Source organism: Plecotus auritus (genome assembly GCF_963455305.1).
Source record: "Plecotus auritus genome assembly, chromosome: 3".
Lineage (NCBI taxonomy): Eukaryota > Metazoa > Chordata > Mammalia > Chiroptera > Vespertilionidae > Plecotus > Plecotus auritus.
This window is the reverse complement of record NC_137772.1, coordinates 184,757,189-184,781,747: the sequence shown is the minus strand read 5'-3', so window position 1 is coordinate 184,781,747 and position 24,559 is coordinate 184,757,189. Positions and strand designations below refer to the sequence as shown.

The 24,559-nt window shown below is 38.6% G+C and overlaps 1 protein-coding gene across 2 annotated transcripts in view; it reads left to right on the top strand.

Annotated features, from left to right (window-relative positions):
* LRRK2 (leucine rich repeat kinase 2) overlaps positions 1-24,559 on the top strand; it is a 151,883-nt gene that overhangs the window by 120,072 nt on the left and 7,252 nt on the right. For both annotated transcript variants that reach the window (XM_080663052.1, XM_080663053.1), the window contains exons 40-47: positions 3,451-3,641; positions 9,176-9,336; positions 11,576-11,746; positions 13,150-13,250; positions 17,595-17,789; positions 19,135-19,328; positions 20,972-21,044; positions 22,549-22,733. In XM_080663052.1, coding sequence (XP_080519178.1) covers positions 3,451-3,641; positions 9,176-9,336; positions 11,576-11,746; positions 13,150-13,250; positions 17,595-17,789; positions 19,135-19,328; positions 20,972-21,044; positions 22,549-22,733 — 1,271 coding nt within the window. The remainder of the gene's footprint in view (positions 1-3,450; positions 3,642-9,175; positions 9,337-11,575; positions 11,747-13,149; positions 13,251-17,594; positions 17,790-19,134; positions 19,329-20,971; positions 21,045-22,548; positions 22,734-24,559) is intronic.

Below are 24,559 nucleotides of genomic sequence, written 5' to 3'. Positions count from 1 at the left end.
TTTCTGAGTTTTTCCTGACAGTAGGAAGAGGGAGAGAGACAGGGTGAGAAGAGAGAGAAAATCCAATCTGCCATCTTATACCAGAAATCAATTGTATTTTTGAATTTGTTCATTTTTTCTTTTTCCCTTGATTCATTTAAAAAAATACTTTGTACCTGAATCTGAATCTAAATAACTTAGAAAATGCACAGTTACAATATATTAGTTACTCTAAATAATAAAAATAATTTTATGTCTGTGCAAAATACTCTGGAGTAATTTTAATTATTAGTACTAGAAGTCACACTATTACTCTAAGGCAGTGGTCGGCAAACTCATTAGTCAACAGAGCCAAATATCAACAGTACAACGATTGAAATTTCTTTTGAGAGCCGAAACCGACTTCTGCGCATGGGCCACGAAGTTTCAATCGCACTGTACATGCGCACCTGCACATGGTATTTTGTGGAAGAGCCACACTCAAGGGGCCAAAGAGCCGCATGTGGCTCACGAGCCACAGTTTGCCAACCACTGCTCTAAGGAATAGCTAATAAACAACTTGTTATATAAATTGATTTTTCAGCCTAAGTCATTAGTCTTCAATGTATGTTTCAAATTTTTGGTAATGTGCTCAGGGAACTCTTTGAAAATCAGAACACTAAAAATGTATACAGGACTGATCAGTGCGTAGACAGCTAGGTGAACCAAGGAAATGGTAGAAGGAATAGAAACCCCAAGAAACTAGAAACACGCATCAGAAAGGATATATGCACCCCTATGTTCATAGCAGCACAATTTGCAATAGCTAAGATTTGGAAACAGCCTAGGTGCCCATCAGCAGATGAGCAGATTAAAAAACTGTGGTACATCTACACAATGGAATACTATGCTGCTATAAAAAGGAAAGATCTCCTACCATTTGCAATAGCATGGATGGAGCTGGAGAGCATTATACTAAGCGAAATAAGCCAGTCAGAGAAAGATAAATATCACGTGCACTCACTCATTTGTGGAATATAATGAACGACATGAACTGATGAACAAAAACAGATCCAGAGACAGAGAAGCATCAATCAGATGCTCAAACCTCAGAGGGAAGGTAGGGGAGGGTGGGGGTAAGTAGGAGAGATCAACCAAAGGACTTATATGCATGCATATAAGCATAACCAATGGTCACAGACACCAGGGGGGTGAGGGCACGAGTGGAGGAGAGGAGAATTGGGGTGGGGGATATAAGGACACATATGTAATACCTTAATCAATAAAGAGAGAGAGAGAGAAAAAAAAGAAAGAAACAGTAGAATGTGAGTAATATGCTTCTTTTTAAAAAAATATTTTATTGATTTCTTACAGAGAGGAAAGGGAGAGGATAGATAGTTAGAAATATCGATGAGAGAGAAACATCGATCATCTGCCTCCTGCACACCTCCCACTGGGGATGTGCCTGCAACCCAGGTACATGCCCTTAACCGGAATCGAACCCAGGACCCTTCAGTCCACAGGCCGACGCTCTATCCACTGAGCCAAACCGGTCAGGGCTGCTGCTTCTTTTTTTTTTTTTTTTTTTAAAAAAAAGGAGCCTTGGCCAGGTGTCTCAGTTGGTTAGAGTGTTGTCTCTACGGGAAGCAACCAATCTATGTTTCTCTCTCACATTGATATTTCTCTCTCTCTGTAAAAAAAAAATCCTTGGGTGAGGATTAAAAATAAACAAAATCAATAAATCAATAATTAAAATTAAAAAAAAGTCAAATGAAAACATGTTAGTGTTTGGTGCTACCTTTTGAGGGTCATTCTGCCAGTGGTCAGGAATTGCGGCTGATTGACTACATTGTTTTGCTGTTTTCTAGAGCTGCTTTTGTAGAATAGAAAATTTGGACTAGGCTTCTGTCTGTGAAAGAAAATAGAGCTAATTTGACTCGTTCTCATCAATTTTCACCAACTTAGCTAATCAGACATAGGGGAAAAAAGATTTTTATCTTCAAAGCTGTTGTCTGGAGCCTGTGTCTTTGGAAAAGCCCTCTCAGGGCATTCAGCCTTTCTCGTTCAGCTGGCAGATTTCTCCACACTTGGGTTTCCTGATAGATGCCGTTGGCACTGATACTTCCCATCTTATAAGCTGGTTGTTAACAAGCAGAGCTTCTGCAGAAATCACAGCTGAAAAATGAATCCATTTAAAATCAGCTAGGCTATAAATTTCATCGAAATGACAGTTTCAGTGTAAAGTGAAATAGGCAGAATGAAGCATGTGGAATTAAAAAAGCAGCAATATCATAAAGGAGGTTATAAAGTTTCACACAATGTGGTCTAGAAAAAACATGGTATCGGAATGGAGACCTCTCTGTTCAAGCTAAAATGGCATCTCTGGCTTCTGGGATTGCAAAGAGGTTGTTGCAGGTGGGGACTGCTTTAGTAAGGGCGATCTGAGACAGGTCACTCTGAGGAAGTGAGAGTATTTGAGCTAAGATCTGAATGGCAAGAAGCCTTCAGCTCTGTGGAGGGGAAAGCGATTTATAGGAAGATAGATCAGCAAAGGCACAGAGCCTATGGCTGTAAGGAAGGAGCTGGATGGGTGTCGGGGATTGAATGAACACCAGCATGGCAGAGGAGTGGTGAACGAAGAGAAGAGAGAAGGGAGATGGGGTCTGAGAGGTGGGCCAGGGTGAGATCGGGCCAGGCCATGAAGGTTGTATAAGTACATAGGATTTTTTTAAATGTCCATGAATAAACATGGTAATACATTACATTTTTAAAAGACATTTGTATTGCTTTTTAGAGAGAGAGAAAGGGAGAAGGATAAAGAGAAAGAACCGTCGCTGAGAGAGAAACATCATTGATGGTCTGCCTCCTGCACGCCCCTCCGGGGATCAAGCCCACAACTTGGGCATGCGGCTCTGACGGACTAGAACCCATGACTTTTTGGTTCCTGGGTTGACTCTCAGTACATGGCAGTACATGGCATTTTAATCTAAGAGTATGGGAAGTCATCAGAGAGTGTTCAGGAGAGAGTGATGCCATCTACATCTGTGGAGTTTTGGGGAGAGGGTCATGGCATAGATTTCTGTGGACTTCGACATTAAACTTTTCTCATCAAATCAGAGATTGACAGGCAGGTTGTACCTCACAAGGCAGTTACAGTGGATTAGTAGTGGCTACGCAGAATCCGGCACTTGAGAAGGTTAACATGACCTGTTAGCATGACCACAGGTGTGTACTGTCCCTGAATTAAATGTTCTGATGAATGCAGAGAGGAAAGAAAAATAGAACTTAAAATGTTGCTTCATACTATAGTTTCAAAAACCAGCTGTTCATTCCCAAAATGTGGGAAATGTAAAAAAGCTCACAGAAGAAACAGAGTTTCCTATCATTTAATCACTCAGTGAAAACCATGCTCAGGGTATTGACACACTTAAGGCAGGAGACACTTGGGTCAGAGCTGATGTCCTGTTCCTCTGAAATGATTGTGTTTTGCAGGAGCTGGTGGTGCTTTGCCACCACCACCACCCCAGCTTAATATCTTTGCTGGCGGCTGGGATTCGTCCCCGGATGCTGGTGATGGAGCTGGCCCCCAAGGGCTCCCTGGACCGCCTGCTGCAGCAGGACAAAGCCAGTCTCACGAGGACGCTGCAGCACAGGATCGCACTCCATGTGGCTGATGGCTTGAGGTATTTAATCACTCATGTGCTCATGTGGTTTTCTCTTCACTGTATGACGAGTGTTAGCCCACACTTACTCCCAAGGCTCCGAGAATAGCACTTCCCACTCACCATGTGTCCTAGTAACATTCCAAAAAAAAAAAAGGGTGAAAAACGACCATTTCCTGATTGATTTTAAAATCTGATAAAACAAGAGTACAAAGACCATGGAGAGCTTCCTAGCTAGTGGTAGAGAGTTTGAACCCAGGAGTCCTGCTCCAGAGCCCATGATCTTGTACTTACCTGCTTCCTCTAAAAAACGAAAGGCGAGCATTCCAAGTATCAAGGAAAGTGTCAGTTATCATGGGTAATTGCAATATGCAAAGATGAGCCCATATTTCTGAAAGGGACTAGAGTGACCTGGGTTGTTCTGGATCATAATGTGTCTCCGAGGCACACCTACCCCTGCCGTCGGTGGAGAGGCGCTCAGCAGAGTGGAGAGGCTGTGGTCTTTGGAGTTAAAAGAAGTGGGGTAGGCTGGCGAGTATGGCTTAGTGGTTGAGCGTCAGTCCATGAACCAGGTCACTGTTCAATTCCCCTTCAGGGCACATGCCTGGGTTGCAGGCTCGAACCCAGCGTGGGGTGTGCAGGAGGGAGCCAATCAATGATTCTCTCTTATCATTGATGTTTCTGTCTTTCCCCCTTTCCTTTCCTCTCTCTGAAATCAATAAAAACATATAAGGAAAAAAAAAGGGACTGAGATAAATCACTGCTCCACACACTTTGTATCTGTGATTTTATTTTATTTTATTTTTAACATATTTTATTGATTATTGTTTTCAACCCTCTCCTACCTCACTTTCTGGTCACTGTGCACCTCACCTCCCTGAGGTTTCTCGAATATGCCAGAGGTTTTAGACCAGCTCATCTCTCCACCAGCAATCTCTGACTCTAGATATCCTATTGGCTCGCTTCTCATTTCATTCAGTTCTCTTAGACAGGATTCCCTGAATCCCCTGTCTCTCTAGTAACCTATACCACTCATTTCAGACTGGTATTCTTTGTTTTTACTTTTTTAAAAATTATTGTCTGTCTTTGCCACTAGAGTCTAAGTGACACAATAGCAGGAACTTTGCATCTTATTCACTGTTGCATCCCCAGCACCTAGAGCAGTGGGGCCTCAGTAATATGTGTTGGCATTGGGGGGAGAGGGAGAAAGGAGGGAGGGAGAAACAAAAACAGTGCCTGGCCATAGTTGCCACGCAGTGGATACAAATTTCCCTTCCCTTCTAAAAGAGTGTGTCTATTCCTTTTGGGCAATATCCAGAAATGTACATGGAATGGACACTGAGGAAAACAAATAAACACTGCTCACAAACAAACCAAACCAAAGCAGCCAAGAGGACGTAACTCTTAGTAACATGTAGAGAATATAATAAGCGCATAAAACAAGTAGATTGCTCTTTCTGAAAGAGCCCAGAAACCACTGTAAAACATGGAATCAGTAAATGAAACAAGAATGCAGATTTGGGTTGGGGTTGCTATACCTGCTTTTGAACACCAGGGGGACCCTTGTGTTAAATTAATCCAGATAAAGTGCAAGTAGGCTGTGTTTTAGAGCTGCCTGGGTCACGTTGCTTGAATTTAACTAACTCCACATCCTAGTTTTACCCTAATTCTTCCACGTACTCCCCAAAGTTCAGTTTTATAACATGGAGAATTGTTATTTTTATTATTCACCACTGTTTGAAAGACCTCCTCTCTAAAATAACTTATTCGGGTTCTCTGAGTCCTTCCTTTAGAAAACAAATCCAGTAGTTTCTGATGAAGTAAGTGAAATTTTCGCCTGTTTCCCTCTAATTTGCTTGATTTGTTCTCAGCATAATGTCAAGACAGCGTTCTGGATCTTGTGCCCAAGAGGGTAGTAGATTTCAGTAGTTATCAATCTCCCACCAGCACTAAGTAAAACTCAGCATTAAAGTTTGTCTTTCCAAATAGAGGTTGTCCCCAAAAATGCATATATATATTAAATAATTATAAAGACAGTGTTTATTAAGACATTGCATTTTCATTTAACAGCCATCAGCTGTTAAAGTGTGCATATATCTTTGGGGACACCCTGTGTATTTTAGTACAGAGCCTAACTACAGAGGTAGAAAGAGGCAATGAAACCACACTTCTTTGGAGTCCTTCAATGGTGGAGCTGTTTTAAGTGACATGCAAGAACTTCTTCACATTACATATTTTTTTGTTCCACAGTTTTGCCTTCAACTATTAACTTACATCTTTAATCCAGTCTGCTCCTTTGAGCTCTTCGTCATAATTCTCAACTACCAATGAAGACATAGCCACCTATACTTCCCATAAATGCCCATGCTTCAGTGCCTTCAAAATTGCATTTACTTTCTCTATTACCTCTGCTTCCTATCAATCTGCTTTTTCTCTTGTATCTCCTACTTGCCAACAAAAATCTTTGTGGTCATATCCAGACCAACCCCATCCCCAAAAAGTAAGTATCCATTTGTCCACCAGGTTTTATACTACTTGACATTATCTTTTTATCCCATTCGTTTATTTTTATGCTACTGCTGCTGCCTTGGTTTAGTGCCTCCAGGAAATTATCAGAATATTTCTTCTAAAAGAAAAATCTAATCATGCCTGAAATTTCCTGGTTGTCCCAGGCTCCCTACGAAGTACATCTGAATTCCGTGGGGTAGCCTCAAAACTCTTTCTGTATGCCCTGTGCCTGCCTCCCTGGCCTCCTGCCACTCCGCTGCCCTGACTCGACATTCTAGCCATGCTGAATGTCTCGGTATTTCATTGACATCCATGTCTATCTTTGCATTTGCCATTCCTCTTTTCCCACAAAGTTGTCTGCCCAGAGAACTCATTTTCCTCTAGAATTCACACACACACACACACCATCTCTGCAATGAAGCTCAACAGCACTGTGAATGGTTGGCCTCTGTAACATGTTTCTGGAGTCCACTCCACATAAGACTTGGTGTTGGGTGCCGAAGAGGGAAAAGTAGAAATGATATTGCTCTTATCAGTTGAAAATTGACAGTGTAATGCGAGAGTCTGCTTTGCTATCTTATCTCTGTGCTTTTGTCCCTCTGGCTTCCCTAGCATTGCACTCCCCACATTTCTGCAACCTTGTTAGAGCCCCCATTTTTCCTTCTAGATCGTGACCCCTCAGCATACACTGGTGGTAGTCATGATTAAGGAAGGACTGTGTTTAGACTAGTTTTTAAAATAAAAAAAAATTATTAATGCTAATTGTCACAATGCATAAATTGTGGCTGAAATATATTTAGGAAGGCAAGATCTGCACTTGTTAAGATTTCAAAAGTTATTTTGCTAGTCTATTAAAAGTGATTAAAACTGTACTTTTAAAGATTAAATTCTATAATTGAACATTTTAACTAGCCCAGATAATCTTTCCCTCCTACTGACATTATTCCAAATTAAGTTTAACTATTTTTTTAACCTCTGTGAGGAATTCTGAGAGTCTATAGTCTAAATATTCTGTAAGAGGCATGCATTATGAAGGATTTGGCTGTTCTTCAATTATGCATTACTTGGCTTTAACTTTTTTCTTCTTAATCTCCCAGCTTTCTCTTCAGCAGGGCAAGAGTGACTCATGGCCTTTTAGTAAGCCCTTAGTAAATTTTTCTTTCATGTCCATTCCTTATTGTTAAGGTCAATTTCATTAGTACATTTATCTTATTTTTCAGCCAAAAATTCATATACCAAAATGAATAGGCCTAATGTCAACTGTCCTAACTACATCCGGGAAGGGAATCTCCTACTGCATTAGTTGATGTAATTAAATGATGCATACACCTGAGCCATCATGCAATGGAAATTTCAGGGTATTGCTTCCTCTCTGCTCCTCCTGGTCCCTCTGCCAGTGATTGGTACTAGATAATGGAATAAATATTTGCTGATATAATGTGATCCCAAACCAAAAACCAGAAACAAACAAAGGGTTTATATTTATCTCTATTAAGAACTGTGAAAAATTGTTCTTGCAATGTCGGTCATGATAAACTTGGAAGATTACATGGAGATTTATAGCGTATTTGACAGCATAGGAGAGAGAAGACAGAGTTGGAGAAAGTGTGAATTTTATGAATGTATAAGGAGGGAAAATAATTGACTTACTGTAGTAGCTGGAGCACAGTAGTAGCCCTCAGGCCATGTTTCCAGAATAGACAAGACCTGGTTGAGATTAAAGCTTTATTTTAGTTTTTTTACAAATAATGCTGCAATGAACAGAGGAGTACATACACTGAGTGGCCAGATTATTATGACCTCTGAATGCATAATAATCTGGCCACTCAGTGTATATCCTATATAATAAAAGTCTAATATGCAAATTGTCCCCTCAACCAGGAGTTCGACCAGCAGGCAGGCCAGCCAACCGCCCATGTCCTCCCCCACTGGCCAGGCTGGCCGGACCCCACCCATGCACGAATTCATGCACCGGGCCTACACACACACACACACACACACACACACTGAGTGGCCAGATTATTATGTGTTCAGAGATCATAATAATCTGGCCACTCACTGTATATTCTTTCAAATTTTTCAAATTAGTGTTTTGGGTTTCTTCAGGTAAATTCCCAGAAATGGAATTGCTGGGCCATAAGGCAGTTCCATTTTTAATTTTTTGAACTAAATCCATAATGCTTTCCACAGTGGCTGCAGAGATGGAAAAAATAAAATAAAATAAAAACAACAAAAAACCTTTTATTTTATTTTTTATATTAAGTAGTTTGTTAACTTTATTGTCAGTATCCAGCTCTAGTTGCTTATGGATCAGTCTAAAAGGAAAGATTTCAACATCACCCAGTATTACTTTTCCCAGGAAAATGTTTTACGTATTCCAAGTCTTACCCAAAATGTTATTGTCAACCTTAATTTACAGTGGAATCGGGTTTAAAGTAAGTTAGGTCAAAAGGATACAATATTGAAAGCTAGAAAAGGGTTTTTATTTTGATTGTTACTATTGAAAAGCAGAAAATATTTTCCAAAAATTAGGAAGCATTTTAGTCAGTAAAAATAAATATCAAAAGAGAAATAGAATAAAGAGAATGTTAAAAATCTGAGATAAACTTCTATATGGTTTTAAGAAAAGCAAAACTATTAAGTAAATGGGGGTTACAACACTATCCCATCAACTCTTATTAAACATGTTTACATTTTAAACTAATAAAAATACTCATGTGATCATTGAAGGAATTGGGCATTCCTTTTAAGTAATTATTAAGGTATATGAAACTGGTAATTTGTTTCAAGTGGTTGTGCCTTAAGTATAAATCACTAATAAGGATTGACCTGGTTTGATGTTATTGTGTGTGTTTTTATTTTTAAGGAATACGTTTGCTTTATAGTATTGGACTTCCTTCTACAATATCTTTTAACTTTGAGGGTCAAACTTAGCACAGAATTTTTAATGTTTTGCATAATGGACATACATACGTAAGGGAATCCTGACAAAATTTATAATAATACAATCACCCTTTCATAAGATGACCCGTGCCTTTCTCTGGCAGATACCTCCACTCGGCCATGATTATATACCGGGATTTGAAGCCCCACAACGTGCTGCTCTTCACCCTGTATCCCAACGCTGCCATCATCGCAAAGATTGCTGACTACGGGATTGCTCAGTACTGCTGCAGAATGGGGATCAAAACATCCGAGGGCACACCAGGTAGGGGAGACCGTTTCCTTGACAATTCCCTCAAGATGGCAACAGTGTCTTCAGTTGTGAGGTCAGGAGCATGAAGAAAACCCCGAAGCCTATCTCACCGAATGCAGATACTAACTAGGCTTACTGTGTGAAGAACTGTGACCAGTACATTGTAATTTTGATCGTTGTATTCTGTAGGGCAAAAAAATTAACTGATGTAACATTCCAGGGGAAAGAAAACAAAACAAAAAGAGAGAATATTTTTTGTCAAGTTCTATTTTAAAAGTTGGACTTTTACAACGTTTACATACTCCAGAGATATTTGTAAAAAGGAACAGCAAAAGTTTTAACCTGGGTACTGTTGACCTCTACCTAAAAATGAGGCAAGCCAAGTTCAGGTTCACAAACCCTTTTTCATAACTCTGAAACAGTTCAGGTACTGGCAGGGACCACAGTGCAGTGTGTCCACATTTTTAAAGATAAATATGAGATATCTTTCAACTTGAAGTAACTTGGAGACCTTTAACCTTAACTCAGACAAATGGATATATTATATCCTGTTGGGGGTGACAGTTCTGGGTCCTGTGATAGTTGCACTGTTGACTGAGATCATTGCTGACTGATGGCTTCAACTCATCCATAGAAATACAACAGTCTTTGGGTAAATAAAAATGTTGGTCTCTGGTTATTCACTATCATCTGATAGAGATTATGTAACATGTTCTACTCATACTTCTCTGAAAGTGAAAAAGAAAGAAAATATATGTTTCTGTGCACTTTGTGATATAAGGCACAGCTTATAAATAGCTCATAATTTTGATCTATGACTATTTTCTTTATATACTCATTACATTTGTTAAATTAGGCTTATTTGAAAAAATATTTCTTTAAAAATAGTTTTTAGACAATGAATCATATTTTACCAATTATTTCAACATAATTATTTTGATAATTCTCCAAGGGAAAATGATCCTTATTTATTATTTATTTATTTATTCATGAATTTGGCAATAATTTATTGACAGTTTACCAAATACCAAACTGGTGCTATTACTTAATAGCTGTTTGGGGTTCATCAAGATTCACTCTCTGGGGCTCAGTTTTCATTGCTGTAAATTGTGATGAGGAAAATCATGCCTATCTCATGGGGTCGCTGAGGGTAAAAAGGAAATGATGCATATAATAGAACAAGGCTTGGCATATTGCAGTTGTCCCAAGTATGTTAACAATTACTCTAGTGGTGAATTTTGGAATGTGCATGAATAAGTGTAAATTTTGCCATCCCCACATTCCGCTGGGAGAAATAAGGCTGGAAGCAAATAATTATAAAGCATTGTGTCAGTGTCAGGAGGAGATCTAGTTCAAGGTCTGGTGATAGCCCCAGGGAGCCAGTGATTCCCTGAGCTGTAAGTTATCAAGACTTCCTTCTAGGGAAGGTGATTCTGGGTTTATATCTCAAAAATAAGCTTGAAGGCTTGGGAAAAAAGGAAGAAGAAGAAGAAGAATAAAAAAGGGTCGGAGGAGACATTCCAGGCAAAAAGTACAAAGGAATAAAATGACTTATTCAGATACCTTCAGAAAATTTGGTATGGGTTAAGTGATAGATGGAAGATGAAGGGTTATTTAATTAAGTGTTTTTCAATTCTGGCTCTATATTAGATAACATGTAGAGCTTTAGAAAATGTATTCAATGGGTGGTATCCTTCATAGTGCTACTTCAGTAGGTGTGGAGCAGGGGTTCTCAGCCTGGCCACACGTTAGAAGTTCCTGAGAGGGACTTTGTTTTAGACATAGTTTCGTTTTTATTTTTCTATTGGGTAGAGGGAACAGAGTCACACATTCTCAAAATGATGAAGGCATTAGAATTTTAGCCAAGTTAATATGACTTGAAGTCTAGAAATCTCCCTCCTGCCCCTTTCTCTGTTTGAAACACTTCCCTGAGAATAGTTAGTATTAGGAATGAGAAAAATAATAGAGATATTTTTCTATTAAGTTTCATTTTTTCAATTTTGAAACATTACTTAATAATTCCTTACTGAATGCTTACCATTATTATTCTTCAAGATCGACCTTGGGGTGAAATGTCCTGGGACAGGACTCTTAATTGCTTGATCAAGGTGGTTTCCTTATAGAGTTGACATGACCTAGTTTAGAACTCATCTCCCAGACTCTTCATTAGCATAGATGCCTAATTATATGTCTCCTTAGGTGTATGAGCTCTGGTTTGGGCATATTTATTAATATATCTGTTTATTTTCAGGCTTTCGTGCACCTGAAGTTGCTAGAGGAAATGTAATTTATAACCAACAGGCTGATGTTTATTCATTTGGTTTACTACTGTATGACATTTTGACAACTGGAGGTAGAATAGCAGAGGGTTTGAAGTTTCCAAATGAGTTTGATGAATTGGCAATACAAGGCAAATTACCAGGTAAGTTTTATTTATCTTCAATGGATTAAAAAAATATCCTTTAAAAAAGCTATTTAATTGTAGTTGTGTACCTCATTCATTTCACAGATGATAATTGTTTAGCGCATGAATATTCTTAAATCTGTGACACAAATAAAAATCACATGAGTATGGTAGCAGTTTTAGGTTTTTTAGTTTATTTTTAAAATATTTTTATTAATTTTAGAGAGAGGAAAGGTGAGGGAGGGATAGAAACATCAATGATGAGAGAGAATCACTGTTCTGTTGCCTCCTGCTTGTCCCCTACCTGGGATTGAACCCGCAATCCTGGCACATATCCTGACCAGGAATAGAACCATGACCTCCTGGTTCATGGGTAGATGCTCAACCACTGAGAAACACTGGCTGAGCTAGGCTTTTTTATAAATCCCAAATTAATATTGCTTTATTTGATGTATATGTAGAAGAATACTCAGAACAGGATCATGCTATTCAAACTTCAGGTGTTGTGACTTCTGTTCCCATAAAAAGTTACCATGTGCCCATTTGCCTGGAGTTATTGTTTTCATTATCTTGGAGTGAAATAATGTATATGCAGGAATGGAAGTGTGAATTATTTATAATAATAATTTTTAGTAGTAAATATTTATAAGAATTAGTAAATGGGTATTTAATGAGTTCAAGTCTCATTTTGAATGATTATTCATGCTTGTAAGAAATTTTCATTCATTCTTTGAATATTACTTCAGCTCCCAGGACAAAGTACTCTTTTAAATATCTATTATTTGTTTCCCCTATTTTCTGCTTTTCCTGTCATTTAAGAAATATTTTTGAGAGTACACTATATGCCACATACAGGGATATAGTTTTAGCTTTCTCCTTTTGGGATCTTTAAAGATTCCCAGCAAAAGGAAATTTATTCTCATTTGGATAAACTTTTGACACAATCTGGGTCATGTCCCTTATTTACCAGTTAGCTTTCCAGTCAAAGTTTCCAGGTTTCTGTTTTACTTCAACCAGAAGAGTGGCATCTCTCTCACAAAAAGCAAATGTGTACAAACAGACTGTGGGGACATGAGGATTAATATTCAAATAAAAAGTACTTCCATAGGAGTCTAATTATTATACGAACAAAAATGTTTTCAGTCTATTTGAAATACAGCTGTGGAATGAAAAGATAGTATTTTATTCAGTTGGTATTAGTGTCTTTTTTTTTTAACCATAAAAAATCCATATATCTTTTTTAATGTCTTAAGTAGAGATAATGCTAACAAAATTAGCTTTTGTGGTAAGTAGATTCATAATTAATATAGGATTACAAAAATCAGTGTTTTGCAATATCTGGGTCTTTTATGTACACTGAGTGGAAATAAAATAAATGTTCTGATTTGTCTAATGTCCTAGCATGTTTTTGAATATTTTAGATCCAGTTAAAGAATATGGTTGTGCCCCGTGGCCTATGGTTGAGAAGTTAATTAAAAGGTGTTTAAAAGAAAATCCTCAAGAAAGGCCTACATCTGCCCAGGTATTATTGTGGTCAAAATTTATTAATATTTGAACAGAACATCAAATACATACATACATGCACACATATATAAAATTGTCACATACATATACTCAAACATATAAGTAAACATGTACACATTTCAGAAAAGTTACAAAGCAAACTGGTGTGTCCTCCGCCACCCAGACACACAATAAAAGAGCATGACCACCTTAGAAGCCCCCTCATGCCTCTCCCTTCCTGATTGCCTCACTCTCCTTTCCCTTAATCCTTGCACTTTGCTGGCTTTTGTGCAATCCTTGCTTTCCTTTTCTTTACAATTTTGCCATTCAGTTTAGTTTTCTGTATTTACAGATTATTTAAAATGTAATCATGCCCTAGCTGGTTACTCAATGGTTAGAGCATTGGCCCATGGACAGAAGGGTCTTGGGTTCAATTCTGGTTAAGGGCACGTACCTCAGTTGCAGTCTTGATTCCTGATCCTGGTGAGGGCATGTGCAGGAGGCAACCAATCAATGTGTCTCACTCACATAGATGTTTCTCTTTCTCTCTCCCCGCCCTTTCCCCACACTTCCACTCTCTCTAAAAATCAATGGAAAAATATCCTCATGTGAGGATAAACAACAACAAAAAAAATGTAATCATAACTATGCAATATTTTGAGGTTTTTCAGTTGTTCGGCTTCCTTCAGGTTGTTGAACATAACTCTTAATTATTTTCACTGCTATTCCATTACACTGTTTGAATGCATAACAATGTATTTACTCATGATCATGTTCATGGATATTGGTATTGTTCTTAGTTTTTTTTTTGCTATTATAAATAGTGCAGATTGTATGATAATTGCTTTCTGGTATAGGAGTTGAATTGCAAAATCATGGAATATGTGAATATCCAAATTGTTTTCTGAAGAAGTTTAACATCTTAACACTTTCCTCACCTATATTAGGGTAGATATTTCCCTATTTTTTCCTTATAAATTTTGGTATTATCTGACTTCTTAATTTTTCCAAATAAGTTCAGTCTTGTATATTGAGTTACATTTTTCTAATTACTAATAAATATGAGCATTTCTTTATATGTTCATTGGTCATATATGTTTCCTCTTCTGGAAAATGCCTGTTCTTTTGCCCATATTTTTTTGGGGATATTTTCATATAAATAAAATAAGAAAAAAGAGATTCTTGCAGGGGTCCTCAAACTTTTTAAATAGGGGGCCAGTTCACTGTCCCTCAGACCATTGGAGGGTCGGACTGTAGTTTAAAAAAAACAACTATGAACAAATTCCTATGCGCACTGCGGGCCTGGGACGAGTCGGCTGCTAAGCAGGACAGGCAGTGGCACCTGGCGGGCCGGATAAATGTCCTCGGTGGGCCGCATGTGGCCCGCGGGCCATAGTTTGAGGACCCCTGCATAGCGTATACTAATTCTTTGTTCATTTTGTATGTTGCAAATTCCTTTTTCCAATTTGGTTTGCCTTTTAGTTTCCTGCAGGGTACCTTTTGATGAGAAGAATTTCTTAATTTTAATATACATAAATTTAACACTTCTTTTTATGGTTATTACTTTTGGGGTCTTATTTTAAGAAGCACTTGTCTCTTCTAGAATCACAAAATATTTGCCAAATTTTTTTTGAAAAGTTTAAAAAATTTGATTTTGATGTATAAGTTCTGAGTCCATTAGAATTGACCTTTTTTTTTTTTTTTTTTTTTTTTTACTAGATTCAATTTCCCTTTTTTCTTTATGGAGGATAGATAACCAGTTTTGGAGCTTCATTTATTAAATAGTTTGTTCACTTTTTTCCCATTGAATTTTTTTCCATGTTCACCCTGTAATTTGTCAAAGATGCAAGCACATATTGACATACACATTTTCTTCTATTGGTCAACTTATCTATTCTTCCTCCAGTACTATCCTGCTTTAATTTCTATCCTATATAATAAAAGGCTAATATGCAAATCGACTGAATAGTCGCTATGGCATGCACTGACCACCCGGGGGCAGATGCTCAATGCAGGAGCTGCCCCTGGGTGGTCAGTGCACTCCCATAGGAGGAGCACGGCTCAGCCAGAAGCCGGGCTCATGGCTGGCAAGCACAGCGGCAGTGGCGGGAGTCTCTCCCACCTCTGCAGCAGTCCGACATCCCCTGAGGGCTCTCAGACTGCAAGAGGGTGCAGGCTGGGCTAAGGGACCCCTCCCCACCCCCGTGCACGATTTTCGTGCACTGGGCCTTTAGTAGCTTTATAATAACCTCCTTTCCCCACTTAATTTTCTCCTTGAGAAATGTGTTAGTGATTCTTGTGTTTAATTTTTTCATATAAATTTTAAAATAACTTTGTCACCTTTTATGAAAAACTCTGTTGTGCTTGGGATTCGACTTTCATTGAGTCTGTAGACAATTTGGGGAGGATTATATCCTTATGATATTAAATCTTTCCCTTCTTGAATGTGGGTTATCTCTCTAGGTCTTCTTAAGTCTTTTTAAGTGGCTTTCAATAAAGTTTTATAATTCTTCATATAGGTCATGGACATTTTTTTTTCTGGATTTCCTTGCTGAAAATTGCTTTAAACTCAGTTCCAAGCTTGAGATTTTTTTTTTAACCATTCATGTGATGAGACTCAAGTTTATAAATCTTGACAGCATGCTTGTGAATAACAATTTCTTAAGGTTCTTTTGTCCTCTTTTTCTTTGTCTGTAGAGTCTTAAGGCAACTTTCCTTGTGCCAGTGAAAGTGGGAATATAGGGTGACTTTATTTTGGGTTTTCATTTACTCTGAATATACAGCCCTTTGGGTCCCAGCTTTATGGGAACCAGGGTCTTTACTGGACTGTCTATATTGGGTAGGCCCTAGATTTAAACTTCTTTTCTACTGGCGCCATGAGTATCCAAAACCACACCAAGTTTGCCTTCAGTAGACAAATGCCTTCAGGGAAAATTTGACTTTAGTGTTTATCTGATCTCTCTTCTGTCTTTCTATGATTTTCGCCTGGTGATTTCTTATAGTGTTGTCATATCTTTAATGATTTTAAGAGATTAAAAAAATAACTTTTTAAGCATCTTAAGTCCTTTTTAGCTGGAAGGTTTTCAAGTAACCTCTTTTAACATATTATTGGAAACAGAACTCTTACATATTTTAAACTGAAACAGAGTTTAATAGATCAAAATAGGAGCTGTCTTTATATTGTGGACTTTGATTTTGTATAATAATTTGTTGAAAAATTTTCATTCAACTTTAAGTTTTCTACTTAAAAATAGCTGAACACATTTACCTGACTTTATCAAACTTTTTATAATCATCTTGGCTGCCAACACTACTGGTTTTCTAATTGTGGTTACCACTGGTCTTAATCACACAGATATCACAGTGAAGTTTTCATAGCTTAATTGTTGTTTTACTTTTTCTTCCTTCTATTTTCAATTATATTTTACCTGTATTTTATATTGAATTTTTTTAGTACATGACATAATTAAAAAACTTTGACATATGTAATTTTTTTAATATATTTTATTGATATTTTACAGAGAGGAAGGGAGAGGGATAGAGAGCCAGAAACATCGATGAGAGAGAAACATCGATCAGTTGCCTCCTGCACACCTCCCACTGGGGATGTGCCTGCAACCAAGGTACATGCCCCTGACTGGAATCGAACCCGGGACCCTTCAGTCCGCAGGCCGATGCTCTATCCACTGAGCCAAACCGGTTTCGGCGACATATGTAATTTTTTAATAGCAATGTATACTAAGCAAGATGGGTAAACTCATCACCTTTGTCAGATGAGGTACTGAGATAATAAGGGCTTTCTCAGGGTCTCATGAGGGGCAGGCAAGTGGCTCTAATTCTAATTTGTGACTCCTGGTTCTGTTTCCTTACAGAAGCTCTACACTGTCTATCTAGTTCTTTAGTGCTTGAAGAAAAAACATAAAAACAGAATCTAGAAGTGATTTGTGAGTTTTGTTACCAAAAATCAAAATTCATTTTCTCTTCAGTTGGCCCAAGTATTTATCTTCCTAAGTAACTTTTGAACGTGATGTGGCTCCGCCGTGTAAAATTGAGTGATCCTGCTCAATTTCCGTCATCGCCACTTTTCAGATTTTCTTTTCAAGTTAAGAAACATACCACATATGCAAAAAGAGTATATATCATGCCCAGTTTAAAAAAGATGTCTTATATTAATGTAATTTTATCTATGGGTTTGGACTATTAGACTTGTTGCTCTGGGTGGGTCACAGGTTAGCTAACAGGCTTAGGTTTTTCTTGATAGAGCTGTAACATTTAGGTCTACATTATGTGCAAGAATATGGTCTTTCAAAAGGACCCATGTTAACTTGGTGTGTGTTGTTTTGTTATTTTTAAACTTGGTCAGGTCTTTGACATTTTGAACTCAGCGGAGTTAATCTGTCTGATGAGACACATATCTATACCCAAAAACTTCGCTGTGGAGTGCATGGTTGCTGCAAATCAGAGCTGCAAGAATGCCAGCGTCTGGCTGGGCTGCGGGCCCAGGGACAGAGGCCAGCTCTCCTTTCTTGACTTAACTACTGAAAGACTTACTTCGGAGGTAAATCCAAATACCCTTTAAATTAGAGATGCTATAGAAAAGTTATTTTTGCAGATTATAATTTCTTATTTTATTTTTCAGTTACAGTTTATATTCAATATTAGTTTTTATTCATTTCAGGTGTACTGCATAGTGGTTAGATAACCTTAAATCATGTACTAGTTAAAAAGTTACTTAGGAAGAAATGAAATAAGAGCAAGTTTAGGAGTATTATTAAATTGGCTTTCTTTTAGAACAAGAGTATGCATATGAATAGTATGTGTTTGGTTTTAAAATTGCAGTATATGTGTGTCGTAGGCCAGAGTCTAAAAACGGAGACTGAGGTAGAAAATCTTGTATGAGTGATGTAAGGAGAAATTAAAAAAAATATGGTTTTATTGATTTCAGAGAGAGGAAGAGAGAGAGAAAGTGAGAGATAGAAACATCAATGATGAGAATCATCGATTGGCTGCCTCCTGCATGTCCCCTATTGGGGATAGATCCCACCAGCCAGGCTGTACCCTGATCAGGAATTGATCCATGACCTCCTGGTTTATAGGTCGATGCTCAACCACTGAGCCACACTGGCCAGGTGAAGAGAGAGAAACTTTTAAGAAGTATAGGAAGCCAGAAAGAGCAGGGGGAAATCTTAACAAAATGTATTTTCTGAGGAAGTATAGTCTCAGACTTTATAAGAAATTCTGGAGTATGAAAAAGAGCACAGATTTATCCTCCCAAGAGGCATGGGGCCAGTCTTTATTCCCACATATCAACCAGTCATTGGCTACAATCTTTCTAAGGAGAGCGGTGGTATAACTTCCCAGCCGTTACTGGGAGGTGGTATAACCTCCTCAGCTTCCAGTAGCTGAGGACAGATCTGTTGTGAAGGGTGCAACTCTGAGCTGTTCGTAGCCAACACCCAGAGCAGCTTGGGGTGGGTGCACCTAACTGAGAGAGGGGCTCAGGGCACAACTTCTGCAATAAGTTGTATTGGAAAAGAGAAAATAAATTCCTAGATTTTATAAATAACCTAATTTTTCACTGTTGTCTTAAAATACATGTTGTGCCTAAACATTACTTTTAAGAATGAAAAATCTCCTCCTGTTACTTCGATGGAGTGTGCAATGGTGAGAAGTGACTTTCAATTTTCAGTTTTAATTTCAGATGCATTCTAGGTAGGCAAAGCTTGTTTGCCAGTTAACTCATTTATTGTGAAGATTAAATAAAATTGGTATTATTTTTAAAAGCAAAAGAAAGAAATGAAAGGAGTTCAGTATGTGGATGGCAGAATATTTTTATTTTCTATAAGTTCTGGTCAGTTAAGCTAGAATCAGTTTCTTTAGCATGTTTTTTCTCTTCTTAACAGGAAGTTACCAATAGCAGAATACTGTGCCTCGCCTTGGTGCACCTGCCTGTGGAAAAGGAAAGCTGGGTTGTGTCTGGGACACAGTCTGGCGAGCTCCTCGTCATTAATACTGAAGATGGGAAAAAGAGGCATACCCTTGAAAAGATGACTGATTCTGTTACTTGCTTGCATTGCAATTCCATTTCCAAACAAAGGTACACTAGTAAATTTGACCATTAGGGTCAATTTATATATCTTTTAGATGACTTAAATGTGTACAAATTATTATAGCATCAGCAAAGATTGCTCAGTTGTAACATTTTCCTGTTGTTAAAGGAAATTGTGGGAAGCCAAAAAGGTATTTATTTTTCTGTATACAGATCAAACTGAGGTATTTATTAAAAAGGCCAATTATTTCTTTAGGCCACCAGTCTTGCTCCTGGTTTTACTCCATTTGTTTGTTGTTGTTTTTTAAATATATGTTATTGATTTTTTTTTTTTTTTTACAGAGAGGAAGGGAGAGGGATAGAGAGTTAGAAACATGATGAGAGAGAAACATCAACCAGCTGCCTCCTGCACACCCCCCAATGGGGATGTGCCCACAACCAAGGTAAATGCCCTTGACCGGAATCAAACCCAGGACCCTTCAGTCTGCAGGACGATGCTCTATCCACTGAGCCAAACTGGTCAGGGCACTCCATTTCTTTATCATTCCTCACATCAACTTACCTTTGCAGGACCTCTTCAAAGATGACTTCCTATTCATTCTTTCTTTGAATATGTATATATCAATAGCTTGATATGTGTCAATCTAAAACATATGGGTTAACTGACTATCAAATTGAAAAAAAGTTCAATAAATTAATTCATAAGTTGTTAATAGGTGAAAATACTTAACCATGATCAGTTGTCGGGATCTTATCTCAAAGGAAATTATCTAAGTGGTATAAGTTCATGTGTAACAGGTTAGTTGCTGTAATCTATGTGGCGGGATGATTTCCAGAAGCCATTAAGATTATTGCACCCCAAAACTCCTCTTTGTTAAGTCAGTAAATATTAGAAAATAAATATTAGAAAAATGTGAAGCCCAAGTGTTTGGCAGTTGAACATTTCAAGTAAACCATGTTTGAAATTTTAAAGTTGCAATTGTTTGAATATTGTCAAAGAAAAATTTCATCAGATGTAGTTAAATAAGCAAAGAAGACTTTATTGAAAACTATTGCAATAGAGGAGAGAGACTGGACTCAACTCTGCTGAAATAAAAGCCAGGGGAGTTTTTTTAAAATTATTTTAAATTTTATTGTGGTAACATTAGTCTACAAGAACATATTGGTTACATGTGTGGATTACTAATTTACAAACTTTGTATGTAGGAACATGTGCCCACCACCCAAAGTCAAATCTTCTCCTGTCATCTCATATTAGGACCCCTTTCTTAACCACTTGAATGAGTAGTGGGGAAGTACTGGAAGACTTTGGGGTGAAGGGAAGTTGTCAATGAGACTGAGCCATCTGTCTTGGCAAATTGGTCCTTATTGAAGTTAGGCTGGGACCCTCCCTAGAGACTGGGAGATGGGCCACTCTTTCTTGAATATATTTGTAAGAGGTTCCAGGATTATTGAGAAAGGCCTATAAAACTGGAAAGAAGCTAGAAGAAGATTTACATCTCAACTGGGCTGAGAAAGAATTTACAGTTGTAAGGTGTTTTTTTTAAGTAAATGATGTAAGAAAAGGGGTCAAGGGCCTATAGTCAGGAGGAAACCTGTCTAAAGATTTAATCAAGCTAGGGAAAAGGTTAAGGCCTCCTTGATTAAGGTAAGTATTCTTTTTGTAACAATGTTGACATTTTTTCTTTTAGCAGGCAAAAACATTTTCTTTTGGTGGGAACTGCTGATGGAAACTTAGCAATTTTTGAAGATAAAAGTGTTAAGGTAAATGTTGAATGCAATCTACATCAAATTTATTTTAAGTTCTTTGTTTTATGTATGCTCATCCCCAGCTCCTTCTAGAGTGATTATAAACTCCCTGAGAGCAAGGATTATAAATTCTGCTTTTTGTCTTTTTATTGCTTCATAAAGTCTTGTACACTGTAGAACCTCTATAAATACTTGCCGATTGAGTATATGCTTTATATGAAAGAAACTAAGGATAAAAATGATAAATGAGATCTGATGTATAATGTAGGAATATGAATAATTCTATTTTTATGTAAGCAAAGTTGATAATTACTTATAAATATATTGTGGAAAAAACAAAGGAAACAAGTTTTAAATCAGGTTTGCCATCAAGTTTTTCTTTAGCTTTGAAGATATCATTTAACTTTCTGTTCTCTAGATTCTCATCCTATCTAATAAAAGAGTAATATGCAAATTGACCATCACTCCAACACACAAGATGGCTGCCCCCATGTGGTCAAAGATGGCTGCCCCCATGTGGTCAAAGATGGCTGCCCCCATGTGGTCACAAGATGGCCGCCACAAGATGGCCAGCAAGGGAGGGCAGTTAGGGGTGACCAGGCCTGCAAGGGAGGGCAGTTAGGGGCAAACAGGCTGGCAGGGGAGGGAAGTTAGGGGCAAACAGGCTGGCAGGGGAGCAGTTAGGCATCAATCAGGCTGACAGGGGAGTGGTTAGGGGCAATCAGGAAGGCAGGCAGGCGAGCAGTTGGGAGCCAGCAGTCCTGGATTGTGAGAGTGATGTCCAACTGCCCGTTTAGGCCCGATCCTACCGGGATCGGGCCTAAACGGGCAGTCAGACATCCCTCAAGGGGTCCCAGATTGGAGAGGGTGCAGGCTGGGCTGAGGGACACACACCCCCGTGCACGAATTTCATGCACTGGGCCTCTAGTTTATCAATAAAGCATTTATTCATCTGTGGTTCCAACTATTCATTCAGAATTCTACCCCTTAATACTCCTTGTTATCAAAAAGTTTATCATCTAATGAGAGACAGAGAAGTAGAGTAAAATATGTAGTTTATTTCCGGTACAATTTTTGCATGGAGAAGTGAAAAGCTTGGTTATAGCAGTGGTCGGCAAACTGCGGCTCGCGAGCCACATGCGGCTCTTTGGCCCCTTGAGTGTGGCTCTTCCACAAAATACCACGTGTGGGTGCGCACATACAGTGTGATTGAAACTTCATGGCCCATGTGCAGAAGTCGGTTTTCGGCTCTCAAAAGAAATTTCAATCATTGTACTGTTGATATTTGGCTCTGTTGACTAATGAGTTTGCCGACCACTGGGTTATAGGATAATGTTTTGAATACTGGTTGAATTGAACCCTGTTTTTATAAATCCTTTAAAAAAATGTATCCTGAATTTTTATTTTAATACCTGTAACCATATAAGATGGGAAAGTAATTTTTAGAAAGCTTAAATTGTACAGCGTTTCATTCTGCATATACCCAATAAACTGAATGTGTTTTCTCTTTGTGGCAAAGTGTAAAGGAGCTGCTCCTTTGAAGATACTCAGTATAGGAAATGTCAGCACTCCACTCATGTGTTTGAGTGAATCTGTGAACTCAACTGAAAAAAACATTATGTGGGGAGGATGTGGCACAAAACTTTTCTCGTTTTCTGATGATTTCACCATTCAGAAACTCATTGAGACCCGGACAAATCAGTTGTAAGTTATTCCTGCGTATGCAATTAATTTATCATTGTATTTGTGTTATTCTTTATAAAGTTAATAATGCTGTTGATAATCCATAATGAAAATCTTTTAAAATACATAATTTATATTTCTATTATAAGATTAAACATTTATTATAGAAAACAGAAAATTCCAGAAAGCAGCAGGACATTAAAAAATCACCCAGCCTTGCCCTGACCGGTTTAGCTCAGTGGATAGAGCGTCGGCCTGCGGACTGAGGGGTCCCAGGTTCGATTCCGGTCAAGGGCATGTACCTTGGTTGCGTGCACATCCCCAGTAGGGGGTGTGCAGGAGGCGGCTGATCGATGTTTCTCTCTCATCGATGTTTCTAACTCTCTATCCCTTTCTCTTCCACTCTGTAAAAAATCAATAAAATATATTTAAAAAAAAAATCACCCAGCCTAATCAAAATTGAAGTAAATATGGAAACCTATGGTAATCTTAGGAGTATTTATCAATCTAAATGTTTAACAATTTTGTTATCTCTGTATCAAATCAGAAAAAGAATTTGCAAGGAATTATTTTTATCTATGGATTTTACATGTGTTTTGGATAATGTCCATTAAGTATTGATTGTAGGAACATAGGCACTCAGGTATTAAATCCTATGTTGGTTTGATAGTCCCTTCTACAGCAGAGTAAGTTATACTAATTTCAAGCAAGAATAAAATAAAATATAAATCTTGTTTCAATTTCAAAGTCGTGTTTTAACTGAATCATTGAAGTTCTTGTTTATTACATTTATCAGTGAAAAGCAGTGTAGAGTGGTAGATAAGAGCTTCAATCATAATTTAGATACTGGCTTTGCCATGTATTGGTTATGTGAAGTTGGACAAGAACTTCTCAAATCTCTAGTCCCCTCTTACCTGAGGCCTAATGTAATATACATTATCTCACAGGCATGTTTGGAGGACTAAACAAGAAAATTACAGAAAGAGCTTATAGAAAAGACATGGTCCTTGCCCTTAAGCATTTACATATACAATTTAGTGTCAGGGACACACTAATAAATATAATTTTATATTTAACTAGAGGCCCGTTGCACGGATTCATGCACCGATGGGGTCCCTCAGCCTGGCCTGCGGGGATCAGGCCAAAACTGGCTCTCCAACATCCCCCGAGGTGTCCCAGATTGTGAGAGGGTGGTTCTTGGGTGACATACCTCAGAATCTGGCTCCTTACTCTCTGGTTCCAGGTGTGTTACCAGAGAATCGCAGTTGCCAAGTCACCACAGCTCAGCATCTCCTGTGTTGAGCGTCTGCCCCCTGGTGGTCAGTGCGTGTCATAGCTACCGGTTGGAGCATCTGTCCCCTGGTGGTCATTGCGCGTCATAGCTACTGGCTGGTCGCCGGTTGCTTAGGCTTTTATATCTATACTAATAAAAGGGTAATAGGCTAATTAGAGTGGGTCGACAGGCCATCTTCCGGATGTCCGACTTCCTTCCGGACAAAGCCATGGTGGTGGGGGGCCAAGGCAGAGGCAGTTAGGGGCGATCAGGCCAGCAGGGGAGAGCGGTTAAAAGCAAGATCAGGCTGGCAGATGGTTAAGGACAAACTGGCTTGCAGGGGAGGGCAGTTGGGGGTGAGATTAGGCTGGCAGGGGAGGGCCTTGTGGGTGACCAGACCAGCAGGGGTGGGCCATTGGGGGCAAGATCAGGCTGGCAGGGGAAGGCTGTTGGGGGTGAGATCAGGCCAGCAGGGTAGGGCTGTTGGGGGCAACCAGGCCAGCAGGGGAGGGCTGTTGGGGTCGAGATCAGGCTGGCAGGGGAGGGCCGTTGGGGGTGATCAGGCCAGCAGGGG